Raw genomic sequence first — 15,798 nt, 5'->3', positions numbered from 1 at the left:
TTCAAACCCATGTCTGCAGTTCTAGAGACACTAAGAAAAAATAGAACTCGGGGATACAAAAAAAAATCACTGTTTTTGGATATTAATATCAACCTTTTTGCCTACGAAATTTTTTTCTCTGATGTCTCTTTCTGGCTAGAAAAAGGCCAAGTTCTCCCTCTATCATCTCACACACATGCAAACACAACAATTTACATAACAAATATAATTTACAAATCTTTTATAGTAAAAAAAAAAAAGTAGCTTAAAACAATGCTCTGGCAAACAAATGGTTATTCTTTTATTTGTAATACAGCTGTTACCTTTAGGTGGTGGAGGTTCTGGTTTCTTTGGTACTTTAACTGGCACCTCCTCTGGAACCACTTTCTTCGGTTCCTCAGGCACTTGAAAAATAATAACAAATTTTTCTATAAGAATTTCATAAGAAGCATTAAAGAATAACAGCAGAACACTATTTTTGAAGACACCACTTTCCAGATCTTTTTTTTCTCCACATAAACAGACTAGAAAAAAGTTAGATAACAGAAAAAAATTCCAACAGAAGGCTCTCTCATTTTCTATACTATTAAAATAACAGACTAATGTTTTCCCTTTTGTTAGTTGTTTCAAAATAAGAAATATCTTCAGCTGGAACTTCTGTTTGTTTTTTTAGGTTCAGCAACAGGTACTTTTCTTGTCTGGAATTTTCTTGGGCATTCTGGCACTTAAAAATTAATACTCATGCTAACTCCAAGAATTTAAATTATTTGTAAATAGTAGTAAAGTAGGAAAAAAAAGCAAAAAGGACACCAAGCAGTATCAATTACGTGTGACCCTCTCCCAAACAGGCTTTTTACTTCCAGTCTTGATAAGAGTCATGTGGGAAAAAGAAGCTGATATTCAAAATGAAATACATAACAGAGTTTTTAAGGTAGAAAAGATGAAAAAATAGCTTCAAAAAGGCTTTCTCAGTGAAAGAAAGACTAATTATTTCCAAGGTTTTATTAATGACAACTATCTTTAGCTGGTGGAGCCTTTGTTTTTTAGGTACAGTAACTTTCATGTTTTTCTTCAAGAACCACTTCCTTGTGCATTTCTGGCAATTTAAAGAAAGAGATTATTTTCTGTTATTATATGTGATTCTACAGTTATATTAAAAAATTTGGAGTAAAAATTGCAAAAATATCAATGTCCATGTGGAACCATGTTTTTGATGTGTTTATTATATTTCCTTTATTTCACTGTAGAATCTGATGGAACACCTCAGGCTTCTGAATTTTTTTCTGCTTTTAATTTAGATTATTCTTCAATTTTAGTAAACTGCCTCTCTGATCACAATTTGACTAGGTTGATACTGTTCTTTCTACATTCTTGATTACATTCTTCTACGCACTCTTCTATGACTTCTTCTCTGCCTCAATTTTTCATCAAAATGGAGAGTTCTCCTTCTGTGTTAGACCTGTGTCACTTATTCTTGGAATGTACTTGGAAATTCTAAAGTCGTCTTTTGGGACTAACTTTTCATTGTCAATCCAAAATATTTCAGATCACTGAAGCCCTGTTCACTGAAACATTTCTGATATGGTCTTCCAAGTTTAGTCTCTTCTCCATGAAATCCTATCACTATTTCTAACTGTCTTATTGTGGTTATCATGCAAAAAAAGAAGGTTTAGAAATTTTAAAATATTCACATATGCAGAGCTGTGAGCACAGAAAATAAAAGTAATAGACCAACATCTTTTTAAAACACTAACAACAACAAAAACCCAAAAATTAACATTTACAAAAACAAGACAAAGAATATTTTTGCTTCAAAAAAAAAGTATTTTTATTTCTATTGAAACATACCTTTGGCTGGTGGTGGTTCTGGTTTTTTAGGCACTGCAGGTACTTTCTCTTCTGAGATTTTCTTGGGTACCTCTGGTACTTTAAAGAAAACAGCATGCATTTTTGTTATATTTAAGACATCTAAAGATATATAAATTATTAAGAAGAAAGACTCTCATAAGACATATTAGAAAGATTCATTAAGCCAAGTAAGAAGAGAGATATATTATGCCAAAAATGTTGTAGACTGCTATATACTACTAGGAACTTTTGGAAATAAGAAACGAAGATTTCTTAGGTACCTCAGGTACTTTAAAGGTATCAATGTATCTTACTTTGGAGAATTAGAAATGTAAAACATTAAGTACAGAAAAGTAAGACAAAACAAGTAGACACAAGCCGATAGGGTGACAAGAATCAACGGAACACTAAATTTAAAGAGTACTGTGAAAGAGGAAGCATGTGTACTTCTTGGTGGAATGGGATTTTGCAGGCTGTTCACAGGACCTATGAAATATCCATGAAGTGAAAACATCCGTTTCATCTGTTTTCTGACATAATTTGTGCTATAGAAGCTACAGCTAACACCAACTGATTTGTAAGCATTTGACATTAAGGGAAAAACAAGAGACAGAAGAAACTTGAAAAAGGACAAGGAGAGGGTATGCTGGCCTATACCTTTGGGTGCTGGGGCTTCTGGCTTTTTAGACACAGGGACGGGTTTCTTTTCAGGGATTGCTTTCTGGGGCACTTCAGGCACTTGAAAGACACATAAGAGATTTTAATTTCAGGAATTTGAAGTACACATACAAATAAATAAGACTAGTAAAGATATATAAAAAGAGATACATACAACATAGATGTCATAAATCTAACATGAACTATATATATATTGAATTATTACATTCTACACACAGTTCAAGAGACACAACAAATTTGAGCAGCAGACAAGACCTTAAATTTATGAGTTTATCAGACTACCTTTAGGCGGTGGAGGCTCTGGTCCTTTAGGCACAGGAGTAGGTTCTGCTTTTTTAGGCACAGGTGTAGGTACTTTTTCTTCTGGAACAGCTTTCTTAACTACTGCAGTCACTTTAAAGATATTAGTTTATTTAAGAATTTATAAAGAACAGAATGACAGGTAATACAGGAAAATAAGTTTGTAAATGTAAGTAAGGAATAAAAAGAATAATTAAATAGATGAAAAGATTAATTACATTGAATAAGAACTATGCTCTGAACATGAATACTTTAATTTTCCTGGAATTCATTACTTTGCAAGTTGCAGGAAGAGATGAAGAAGATTATATACCTCTAGGTGGTGGAGGCTCCTCTTTTCTGAAAACAGTAGAAACTTCTTCTTCTAGGTAAATTTCCTCATAAACTTCATGCACTTGAAAGATATTAGTTTTGATAAATTAACTCTAGATTAGTATCTTCATAGAATAAAATGATGTGAAAGACAAACAACAAATAAAATCAAATATCTAGGCTTATTTAAAGATGCACATGTCTACTCAATATCTACCTTGGAATTAGGCTCACTATCACTGAGGGGGGGAGGGGGGGGAAAAAAAAAAAAAAGAAATCTGTTCTACCCTGGCCTATCTTTGCAGATTGTCATCTCTATTTAAGCTTAACCTTTTCTATTTAAGTTTTAACTTTTTTTTTTCTTGGACTGTTGTCAAGTAGCAGGGTCATTTGCCCTTATCTTTTGCGCTTAAAGCTAAACAAACATTTTTTTTCCTCAAGAACAAAGCTAGGTACTATTATTTCTTATAGTGATCTCATTAATTTCAAGTAAGTTATCTGTGTTTTCAATAACACTTTATGTTCTTTTATAATTTATTAAGCCCCACTGGAAACTCCATAGATTATGGTTCACAGAATATTCTCAAATCCCACTCAACTTTTTTTTTTTTTTTTTTTTTTTTTTTAAATGAGGAATTACCACACCTCAAATATTAAGTACAGCAGGAGAAATTTTTTATTTGTGGACAATTTTCTTTGGCACTTTAGGCACTTTAAAATATTGTTTTTTTTTAATATACACTCATCAATAATTAGCACAGCTCTGTAAAACAAAGTGCTACTAGAACAACATGAAAGTGCATGATATTAAGCAATGAATACAGAAACTCAAACTTTCTGGAGTTCATTGCTTTTCTAACAGCTAGAAAATTATTGATGTAAATTCTCTCTTCTCTAAAAAGGTATGTATTAGATTTTTATTCCCCCCTGTGAAATATCCTTTAGAAATTTGGGGAATTTAAGGCAATGTTTTCCTCTGAAAGTTCAAAAACTGAACTGAATTCGGACATTATATACCTCTAGCTGGAGGAGCTTCTTCTTTAGGTACAGCAGCAGGTATTTTCTTAAGTGGGACAGCTTTCTTTGTCACAGCAGGTACTTCAAAAATATTAGATTCTTTAAGAATATTATCATATACATAATGTAAGCAAAAAAAAAACAATGGCAGACATATGGCATTTAAGGAAGCATGAAAATGATCATATTATTTAATTGATGGGAAGATAAATGGAATGATAAAGATGAATAACTGAGTTGCATATGATACTTTATATATTGTTTGAATAGCTGCTTTACCTTTAGGTGCTGGAGCTTCCAGTTCACTAGGAATGACAACAGGGACTTTTGCTTCAGTTGGAACTTCCTCATAAGCTTCAGGCTCTTTAAAGATATTAGTTTGTTTTACACATTTTAATGGTATTTACAAGCCAAGATTAGAAGGACAATTTATAACGCAAACACCTGGATGTGTATATGGCTAATGAGCTGTTTGGTCTTAAATTATTTAAATATCCTAAGTTATTTGAATTAAATATCCTAAGTTATTTGAATAGCGTGGACCAAGCTATTTGAATAGCTTGGTCATTTAACTGCTATTGCTACAAGTGACTTGTCCTAATTAGGAAAATACAAATTAAAACCAAATTTTTTTCAAGTTTCTTTGCTCTATATATTAGATAGAACAGGTAATTGAATTTCGCATTTCTCTGTCTGGAAAGATCAACATAGTGAATTAAGTGTAGGATGGCACTGTCTGCTTAAAATAATTAATTTGATTCAATTTGCTTAAGTGCTTTCTAGGATCTGATATGGATCTTGCTCCCAACAGTGAAGGGGAAAAGAACACTTTAAATATGCTAACCTGGGACTTTATTTCTGAGAAGGTCCTACAGACATGGATGGAAATTACTTTTATGCAATTAAGAGAAAAAAAAAAAAAAGATAATACCTTTCTTTTTTGTTTTACAAAGCACCATAGCACATTAATAGCTTTATTCTCTGCATTTTTATGTTTGGCAATTGATTCACAGGTGTACCTTCATATGAAAGGGGTTCCTCTTCTCTAGGAATTATTGTAGGTACCTTCACTTCAAGGTCTGCCCTCTTACGAGTCTCAGGCACTTTAAAGATATTAGTTTTTTTTTTTAGTAATCTCAAAATCATTTGCAATTTCTAAAATTCAAAATCATAAATAAAATCTCCTAATACAAAAGTTCTCTTGAGGTCTCCAATATCATGCATTTCTGTGGCAGAAATATTTTTCAGCTCTAAAATTAACTTGGCTGAGTAATTAATTGTGTGAAAAAACATATAGGTTCTGCTCTCAAAGACTGTAAGTCATAATTTTTCATTGTGCCTTCATGCTTTTGCCTCTGATACATGGAACAGCTTTAATGGTTTTAACTTAATACTTATTTAGAAATATCATGATATTTATCATAAATATCATTTATCTGCTTTATAAATATCATGATCAATACATTGACTTCAAAATCCTGGCTTAAACTACATTCACAGCTATAGGACTGAGGTTTTAATATACTTGCAGTGTAAGTAGTGATGTTATAGTTGACAAATCAGTGTAGCACATAGAGCACTATCTATCCCACATATAGCATGTATATAAAAGAGTTTTCAATTTATCACTCAGTGGAACCTGCAGTTAGGGATTAGTTAGGCTTGTCATGACGTAAATAACATTGGGGATGAATTTAAAAGATGTTAGTTGCCAACGAAGATACATATATGTTTTTTCTACAAAATCTCATATCAAAAGTTCTTCTACCTTTCACGGGTGGAACTTCTATTTCAGGTGCATATGTAGGTTTCTTTTCTTCAGGGACAGGTTTTTTGAGAACAGCAGGCCCTTTAAGATATTATTTGCTTTTAGGTCTTAAAAGTTATTTGGAAGAAGTTAGAATGAAGAATAAATCTAAGAAGCTGATTCATGGCACAACAGGGAATCAAATGTTGATTATCAAATGTTGATTTTTAAGATTAGACACAAGGATAACATATGAGAAGCATTTTTTTTGAAAGATAGACATGGTTTTGGACAGTTGATTGTACTCCTTTTAGAAGCAGAAATACTCCTTATACTGCTGTCATATGCAGCTTAAAGACAGAGGACACATTTTTAATGGAACTACACAAATTTTCAACAAGGACTTGAAACAAGCAGATAAAAAGACTCAGTTAAAAACAATTACAAACATAAAACATATACATAACAAGTAATGAAGATGGAAGAGTGAAATCAGAGTTCATGATTCATGGGGACAATGAAGTATACCTTTAGCTGCTGGAGCCACTTCTTTTTTAGGAACAGCAGGTGGCACCTTTTCTTTTGGAACAGGTTTCTTCGGCACTGCTGGCACTTTAAAGACATTGTTGTTTTAAGAACTTTTGCAGTATGAGCATCATGTAAGAATGAAAGTTAAACAACAGCAAACAGTGCAAAAGGTCACAAATTAAAAGACTATAAAACACAGTCTAATGCTGGGGAACTTAGAGGCTACCCCTTCTGATGCTGGCTGCATGATTCTGGTTGAAAATTTTGGTTTGTATTGATTGTATTTGATTGTATTTTGATTGTATTTATTTTGATTATATTGATTGATTTGATTTGTATTTTGAGTATTTTGATACTTGTGACTGCAGTCCTCAGTAATCACTGAAAGAAAACACTGCTCTTTTGGGATAGTCCATAATAATTACTCCTCGGACTATCAGCTCTAATTGACGACAGCTGGAAATATATTAAGGTTTTCATTTCCTTTTCATTCGGGGTAAGTCTAAGTCTCTATGCTAAAATAGCACTGATTTCATTATGATGATTTGTATGAGAAGTAACTACAAAAATAGCACAAAATATGTTCCAGACAAATCCAGTGCTTTGAACAGGAAATTACAGAACTCCAGGATAGCACAGAAATTCTGCTTCAATCTAGTAACAGGTATTTATGACATTCATCTTTTGTCCAGATTGATACAGGGAATACTCATTAAGATTGTATCCAGCTTATCATTACGGTTGAAGAGGGTCCTTGGGTTTTAGATTATTATGGGTAACTGGGATTTAACAGACAGGGAGTTACAATTAAGTATCATGGAATAGTGTAATGAACCTACATTGATTTATATAACCATTTGTTTTCAATAATTAGAAAATTTCATTAATATTGTGATGAGTAGGAATTGATTCAAAAACCACAATTGATTCATTCAGCCTCATTTCTTTGTCTTCAAGAAAGTCTTTTTAATTTGTCATTTTAATTTCTTGAAGAAATATTTATTTTTGAGGAACAGAGAGGATTCTGAGAAGGCAGAAGAATCTGTTTTTAAATTTATATAGTAGCTGATGTACCTTTAGCTGGTGGAGCTTCTTTTTTAGGAACAGGAACAGGCACTTTTTCTTCTGGCAGAGGTCTTTTAGGCACCTCAGGCACTTTAAAAAACATTTCATTAGGGATTTTTATGTTATTCACAAGGAATTTCAACAGATACAGAGACAGCAAACAGGACAACCACTCATCCTTAGAAAAACCACATCATCATTTATGCAGCGACAAGGAATAGCCACTTGGCTCAGAGTTCGTGAGCAGTTAAAACAAAGGTATATTACTGTATGTCTCTCTGATGTATTTTAGATGCCTTCTGTCTGGCACAATAGATCCTATAATTCCACAGAAATAATAAATGTAAATGACAGAGAAGAAGGCCCTATCTAAGTTTTAAGAACTCTGTAAAGCACATGCATTAGAATAGAGGGGAGAAATAAATATTGACACATGAATATATCAAATATATTTTGAATATATTCAAAATTCTCTGAAGCTGAATTGCATCAGAGAATTATCGTTTACTTCGTGTCTATCACACATATAGCTCATTTATGCAGTCTAATGGGAAACTTTCACATTGCACTTTGAAGAGAAAGATTCCTTAGAAAGGAAGGAATAGAAGAGAAACAATCTTTGAGTGGATTTTTTTTTATCACCAATGGCAGACATCTAATCTGTCATGAGTGGGGAAAAATATAAACAAACACCAAAAGGAGATCTAAGCCGTAGCTGGGAACTCAATGAACAGCATTAAGAATAAAGAAACCATGAACTGATATACCTATAGCTGGTTGGATTTCATAAGTTTCCTCATACGCCTCCTCAGATTTCTCATAGATCTCTTCCTTCTCCTTAAATTCATATTCTTCATAAATTTCTTCCTTTTCCTCAACTTCCTCTTCATATTCTTCCTGTTCCTGAACCTCCTCATATCTTGCAGGTTTTTCAGCTTCCTCATATGCCTCAATTTCTTCAGCTTCCTGAACCTGCTCAAAGTCTTCCGTACTTTCATATGTCTCATACTTCTCATATTCCTCATATATATACTCATATTTTTCCACCGCTGGAGCAACAGGAGGCACAGGGACTCTTTCTTTCTGGACAAATTTCTTGGGTACTTCAGGCACTTTAGAGATAGTGTTACTGTTACTGCCTCATAATTATTTATTTTTTACAGTTAGCTAAGACAGTCCACATGAAACAGAAACTATTTTTGATAAAGAAGTTACAAAAAAGTAAAATATGCTCTTGAAACAGAAAATATATTCTAAAAGATTTTAGAAACAAAGAGGAAAAATCAATCTTTGGGAAGAATAGGAAGTGAATCTATACCTTTAGTGAGTGGTGGTTCTTTGGGTTTGGGGACAGCAGCTGGCACTTTAGCTTCTGCAGGTCTTCTCTGCACCTCAGGAACTTTAAAGATATGGTTTTATTTTAAGAATTTTAATAATCTTAGAACAGCATGAGTAAACAACACCAGAAGCAAAGCTTTATGCTTTTACAATATGGTTTTACAAAGACTTTTGACACATGACAATGATGCAGTTAGAAAGAAGAAGGTCAAGAGTATTTTTAATAGCATAATAATGATCATGATCAGAAGCACATATACCTTTTGCAGCTGGAACTTCCACTTTTTCTGGGTGGGCAACAGGCACCTTCTCTTCAGGAGCAATTTTCTTAGGCACCTTTGGTACTTTAAAGATATGATTTGACTTCAGTTTTCTTGTTGCATAGTTTTTAAATACGCACAAACGCAGACATTTATGGACAGCAGAACAGAATCATACAAACAAATAAAAAACGTAGTGGCAAATATAACATGACAGACATACTAAAACATCTTGTGCCAAATACAGTTGTATGAAGAATGTTATTTGCTAATGCTACAACATTTAAAAAGTGCAATACCTTTAGTTGGTACAGCTGGCACTTTTTTAGGAACAGGCATTTTCTCTTCAGGAACAGGTTTCTTCGGCATCTCTGGCACTTTAAAGACAATTTTTTTTTTTTAAGTATGTCATTGGCCAGTAGTATTAGAAAGACAACACAAGACATAAACAAACACATACAATGGAACAGGAATTGATTTGCCGGTCTTGTTTTAAAGATGAAACAGAAATATAAACAAAAGATACATTATATCCAGGAAAAGTTGTCTCTGAAAAGTCAAGTTACTGTAGAGCTTATTTTTTGCTAGAAATTGTATAGACTGCTCTAAACATCAAGACAGAAAATGCAGCAACACAGCACAGACACAAAAATAACATAACATAAAAGTCAAGCCCTTTTGTAAGAACAACAACACAAATTATATTCTTAGATATTAATTTGTATACCTTTTTCTGGAGGAAGCTCCATTTTTTCAGGAGTAGGTACAGGTATTTTTTCTTTTGGAACAGGTTTCTTAGGAACCTCTGGCTCTTTAAAGATATTATTTTGCAAACATATTTTCAGAATAATTTCAAAGTATTAAAAACATTAAAAACATGAAACAAGAAATTCTCCCCAAGACTTACAGACAATTTAGAACAAAAAATAACAAAGTCAAAAGATCTCTTTGGTAACTTGCAAGAAGATATGGTATACCTTTGGCTAGTATTTCTGGAATAATTTCTTCTTCTTCTTCCTTCTCAGGAACAAAAATGGGAAGCTTTTCTTCAGGCACAACTTTCTTTGGCACTTCAGGCACTTTAAAGACAGTATTTTAAGAATTTTACTTTTGCAACATTTCAAAGGAAAACTCAGAACATAAAACACAAGGACACTAAACTTTAAAATAACAATGGTAATTGACAAGGAAATTTTATTAGTTATTTTCATTTCCTCTCCTAAAAATATCAGAATATTATTGGACTATATAAATTATATGAAGATTAGCTTTCTGTGCCTAGTTATTAAGTGCACAGCATTATTGCTGACCATAATCACTAGTAATACATGCTACAAGAGAAGTTGTAGAAAAACCTCTCGACGTTTTCACACACACACACAAAAAATGTGTCTGCTTTCCAAATTTGTTCTAAACAGCTCAGCTGCTTAAGCAGAGACTGTTCAGCACCGCAATAATTTGCCTCCCTTTGAGAGGGCCATCTTGTAACTACTCACAAAGTCAACTGAGTTTTGATTTTCTTTTTGCATCAGATTTGAGCATACACTGTAAAGATATGTGTCAGGAAGACCTTCCTGACCTGCAAATCTGCCAGGTAAGAGCCTATATGATATAGCTGCATATAGATTGCTTAAACATTATGCCACAGTAACAGTAGTTCTCAGCAATGATATCACAGTCCATCAAGGCAGATGCCTAAAATGAAAAATAAGCAGATCATATGGGGTCTGATCCTCATCCCATTGGAATCAAAAACAAAGTAGATAATCAAGCCCTATCTGAGATTTAGCTTTTTTTTTTTTTTTTTTTTTTTTTTTTCTGCAGAGGATCATCAGCATGCTAGAAACAAGGATCTAATTTCACATGAGTATAAAAAATGAGATTTAAATTAAGATTACATAGAAATATCAACAGGTAAGGAAGAAGAATTTTCTGCATACACCAGAAGGTGATATACCTTTAGCTGGTGGCAATTTCTTTGCTTTGGGAACTTCAATAGGGACTTTTTCTTCTGGGACAGGTCTCTTGGGCATCTCTGGCACTTTAAAGACATCATTTTGTAAGAATTTTTCAGTTACTTTTAAAGCATCAAAACCACTAAAACATGAAGCAAGCTCACAGACACACAAAAGATAAAGAAACTCTCAAAATGATAGTTCAGATTTACATCAAACTTAAAATCTAGAAGTGCCGATAGCGTAACAAACTGGACAAACTTCTTTGCTAACTTTCAAGAAGGAACAGTGTACCTTTTGCTGGTATCTCTGGAACGGCTTCTTCTTCCTCTTCCTCAGTAACAAAAACTGGTACCTCTTTAGGGGGAGGTCTTGGTATTTCTGGCACTTCAAAGATAGTATTTCATTGTAAGAAACTTAAAACATCACACACAGATGAGTCTATACATGACATCCAAAACAGAGGCACAATTGACACAGATGCTGGGGTGTACAAATTAGGAAGTACATTTGACGCAAACTGCTACCATAAGAAGCAGTAGCACCAGTACTCTAGTAAGATGTATCATTTATATGTTCAATTGTGAGAAAAGATACCTTTGGCTGCTGGAGGTTCTGGCTTTTTAGGCACAGGAACAGCTACTTTCTTTTCTGGAACTTTCTTGGGCACTTCAGGCACTTTAAAGACATTTTTGTTTAAGAAATTCATTTTCAATGTAACATAAAACAAAGTAAAATCATAACATCACTAACATTAAGATAACTACACAATTATGTTAAACCTAATTTAGTAAGAAAGATAACAGATTTTAAAAGTGTATGCTTCATCCACACATACAGACAAATATAAATTTAAAAACACGTGAACTATAGAATTAAAAGTGATGTAATAAGGTTGGGGGTAATCTGGCTGTTTACATACATTATTTACTGATGGAACCACTGTTTATGATACATCAAGTAATTTAAGATTTGGCTATATAAATAATTATTATTCTTTATTCTACTTGAGAAGTGAGACATAACAAAAAACATAAATATATAAATCTGCAAAGTGTAGAACAAACATAAGACTAACAGAAATGCTCACACATAATGTCAGTGTATGATTCCAGATAACATACATTATGAAGAGGAATGGAATTATTACTTGCAGGCTTCTAAGGTTTAGAAATAAAACTAGAATTACATGGTTGAATCACAAATTCATGTACCTTTGGCTGCTGGAGGTTCAATCTTTTTAGGTACAGGGACAGGTACCTTCTCTTCTGGCACAGGTTTCTTTGGTACTTCAGGCACTTTAAAGATATCATTATGGTATAAGAATTAAGTTTTAGTTTTTAAAGTAAAGAGAAGCGACATGAATTAAACAAAATGACAACAAATACTGACAAAAACAGAAATCTCTCTTTTTGCACTACATTATTTTAAAGAAGAAAGCTGAACAAAGAACAAAACCCATTTTTTTCTTAATGCATTCAGTCAAGAGCCAATATACCTTTAGCTGGTGGAGCTTCCTTCTTCTTCAGTACAGGAACAGGTACTTTCTCTTCGGGTACAGTTTTCTTTGGAACTTCAGGAACTTTAAAGATATCATTGTAAATTGAGTTTTGTACAAGAAGCTAAAATGTCATGATTTAAAAGACAGTGACACTAAATTACTGAAGACAAACACAAAGAATGACAATCCCTAACAGCAACAATACTTTTGCTATCATATGTTTAAAACAAGTGAGAAGATAAAACAAGTCTAGAAGATCTTTCTGAGCACTACTGATTACAAGTTGCTATACCTTTAGCTGGTGGAGCTTCCTTCTTTGCCACTGGAACTTTCTTTTCTGGTACAGGTTTCTTCAGTACCTCAGGCACTTGAAAAATATTATTTTGGTTTAAGAATAGTGCATAAGCAATTCAAAGCAGAAATGAAACATAAAAAGACAGCACCACAAACTTTTCATATGAAGAACCCCCTCCCACAAGAACAGGAAAAAAAAAGTTACCTAGTGTATCTGAGAAATATTGCATATTAGATATTTGGAGAATATTTTCTAACAAAAGATAATGTACCTTTTGCTGGAGGAGCTTCTTTTTTCTTCATAATAGATACTTTTTCCTCTGGAACAGGCTTCTTGGGCACCTCAGGCACTTGAAAGATACCATATGGTTTTAAGAATTTACTTCTAAATAGGGAGGAACATAAAGCGCAAGCAAGCATCCCTAGCAAAAGCCTCAAATACACACCCATAACATACAGCTATGGTTTAACACAAGTTGCACATTAAGACAAAATAAAACAACAAACAGGATTTAGTCACTTCTATTAGGCTCATTCTCCCCCCTCAGCCACTGATCGCATTAAGCATAATGGTTTTAAATTCAAAGGGATATGTGCTGATCCAAAGGTTAAGATGTAGTTTGACTTTTCAGAATCAGCTATTAGAGAAGATTAAGTATCATCATGGCGGGAAATGTGAAAAAAATAAAACTTCACTTTTTTTTTTGTCAGATATTGGAGCAAATTAAAAATGTTTAAAATGGTCAAAAATGAATACTCTAGTAGATAACTAGAGTATTCTAGCAGATAACTAATTCAGTTGATGTAGCATATAACCAGTGTTTTTACTATTTTTCTCCTATTTTCCCCAAGAATTACTGTCCTAATGCTTCCCAGGTAGAATACATAACATTTATCAATCAACAATTGATTTATCAATGATTTATCAAATCAACAATTGTTGATTACATTTTTTTCCTTCAGACATCTGCCAATAAAGTTGATAAAGTTTGTCAAGGGATTGGCTTCTAACACAGAGCTATGAACACAATACAAAAATCTGTAACAGAATTTGGTGGGTAATGGCAATGATTTGAGTGGCTCACTTTGATAAAAATAATAAAAAAATCTTGATTCTACTAAAAATCAATAGAATTTTTCCATTTAACTGGAAAATGTGTCTCACTGCTCTCTGGAATCAGAAACCAGAAATATCCCTGCAAATTTTATGATGGCAGGAGAGTAGGTCCAGTGACTCTGAGTAGGCTGAAGAAATTTACGTGCATGTATAAATTAAGTTGAACTACTATCATAGAGTCAAGGGAAATCCTGAATGTTGTTTCACAGAAACAGTAAACAGGAAACAGTAAAACAGAAACAGTAAACAGAAACAGGAAAAAGTGCTAAGCAGTGTTTCAAAATTTGCAAATAAGCAAATAAGTTATTTGTTCTGGCGCACATTAATTAGTTAAAAGAAGTCTTCAACTTCTCTTTCAAGAAGAGATAAAATGCCATGATTTGAGTAAGGACTGGCAATTATTATACATTTTTAAGTACTCTTAAATGGCTGAGATCCCTTTGGAAAATCAGGCATAGCTAGTCTATGTCCTTATATTATGAAGTAGGATGTTGAAAGGCTTTATTACCAACATCTTGGAATGACCCTTTGCCCTCTCTAAGTTCAGAAAAGTATCTTCATAATGTACTAACAATGTTTAAAATTTATCTCCATAAAAATATATCCCAAAGGAAAGCATGTACAAGTAAAAGTATGAAAATATGGTAATTTTATAGACTTTTTATGCCTTTGCTTTCCATGAAAATATATTATTCCCTTCCAAGTAAGTAAACAAACAAAACAAACAAGAAAAGAAATATTTTTTTTTTTTTAAATTCTGCAGGTAACATGTTTTGTGTTCCTAAATCACTCATTTTCAAATATCCTACCTCCTTCCTAGCTGAAAAGTATGTACTTTTTTTTTCTGTGCTTGCAGAAATCTTATAAAGATTTCTAGGTCTTTGAACATAGATTGATAGCAAGATTAGACCCCAGACAAGGATGAAACAAATTTAAGTTGCCTTAGTGGATTATATGGATTTCCTGTGAAAGAGGAATGCTCACTAATGGCACACAACAATTAACTTTAAAGTAGTAGCACTGAACTGTAGGCATACCACCATCCAAAATGCTTTCTACAGTGTATGCTAATTATTAGATATCTTTGGAAAATGTACATTGGAACATACACCAGGATGCATTGAAAGTCACATTCAACACATTAACAGAGCGAAAAGGCATTACTTTTTCTCATATAACCCTAAATTTAAAATATACCTCTAACTGGTGGGGGAGCTTTCTCTTCATATTGAGGAACTTGTACTTCTTCCTCATATTGAGGTACTTCCTCTTCATAGTAAGCTTCCTCCTCATAATGGGTGACTTCTTCTTCATACTGAGGAACTTCCTCCTCATAGTGAGTAACTTCTTCATAATGGCTGACTTCTTCCTCGTAATGGATTACTTCCTTCTCATATCTGGTGGCTTCTTCCTCTTCATATTGTGGAGCTTCTTCTTCCTCTTCATACTGAGGAACTTCAACATAGACTTTTTCTTTTTGGACCACTGTCTTGTGTACTTCAGGCACTTAAAAACATAGCAAATATAGGAATCTTAAAATTTAGCACACAGATCTTATTGATAGTAAGGACCACATGAAATAGACTAGTAAGAATTAAACCAAAAGAAGAAAAGTCCATAGAAAACAAAGCTGCACTTACTGCACATGTAACATACAATACATAAAACACATGTATATCAATACATGTATTTCAATACTCTATCCAGTATACCTTTAGCTGATGGTCTTGTCATTTTTTTAGGAAGAGAAATTGGTAGTCTTTCTTCAATGATAGCCCTCTCTGGTGCATCAGGCACTTAAAAGATACAGTACATTACATTTAAGAATATCAGAAAGACATAAAAAGATATTTTACGAA

General features: G+C 33.1%; 1 protein-coding gene across 1 annotated transcript in view; it reads right to left on the bottom strand.

Annotated features, from left to right (window-relative positions):
- TTN (titin) overlaps window positions 1-15,798 on the bottom strand; it is a 231,130-nt gene that overhangs the window by 116,334 nt on the left and 98,998 nt on the right. The window contains exons 131-153 of the mRNA XM_026052057.1: window positions 15,652-15,735; window positions 15,137-15,445; window positions 13,095-13,172; window positions 12,821-12,895; window positions 12,526-12,600; window positions 12,242-12,325; window positions 11,625-11,705; window positions 11,322-11,414; window positions 11,030-11,113; window positions 10,050-10,151; window positions 9,800-9,883; window positions 9,372-9,449; window positions 9,073-9,156; window positions 8,793-8,873; window positions 8,354-8,523; window positions 7,484-7,652; window positions 6,410-6,493; window positions 4,414-4,497; window positions 4,135-4,233; window positions 2,788-2,898; window positions 2,485-2,565; window positions 1,828-1,905; window positions 303-407 (exon numbers count right to left, since the gene is read on the bottom strand). Coding sequence (XP_025907842.1) covers window positions 303-407; window positions 1,828-1,905; window positions 2,485-2,565; window positions 2,788-2,898; window positions 4,135-4,233; window positions 4,414-4,497; window positions 6,410-6,493; window positions 7,484-7,652; window positions 8,354-8,523; window positions 8,793-8,873; window positions 9,073-9,156; window positions 9,372-9,449; window positions 9,800-9,883; window positions 10,050-10,151; window positions 11,030-11,113; window positions 11,322-11,414; window positions 11,625-11,705; window positions 12,242-12,325; window positions 12,526-12,600; window positions 12,821-12,895; window positions 13,095-13,172; window positions 15,137-15,445; window positions 15,652-15,735 — 2,373 coding nt within the window. The remainder of the gene's footprint in view (window positions 1-302; window positions 408-1,827; window positions 1,906-2,484; window positions 2,566-2,787; window positions 2,899-4,134; window positions 4,234-4,413; window positions 4,498-6,409; window positions 6,494-7,483; window positions 7,653-8,353; window positions 8,524-8,792; window positions 8,874-9,072; window positions 9,157-9,371; window positions 9,450-9,799; window positions 9,884-10,049; window positions 10,152-11,029; window positions 11,114-11,321; window positions 11,415-11,624; window positions 11,706-12,241; window positions 12,326-12,525; window positions 12,601-12,820; window positions 12,896-13,094; window positions 13,173-15,136; window positions 15,446-15,651; window positions 15,736-15,798) is intronic.

Source organism: Nothoprocta perdicaria, unplaced genomic scaffold (genome assembly GCF_003342845.1).
Source record: "Nothoprocta perdicaria isolate Ctin4 unplaced genomic scaffold, notPer1 scaffold_83, whole genome shotgun sequence".
Lineage (NCBI taxonomy): Eukaryota > Metazoa > Chordata > Aves > Tinamiformes > Tinamidae > Nothoprocta > Nothoprocta perdicaria.
This window is presented reverse-complemented; position numbering and strand designations above follow the sequence as displayed.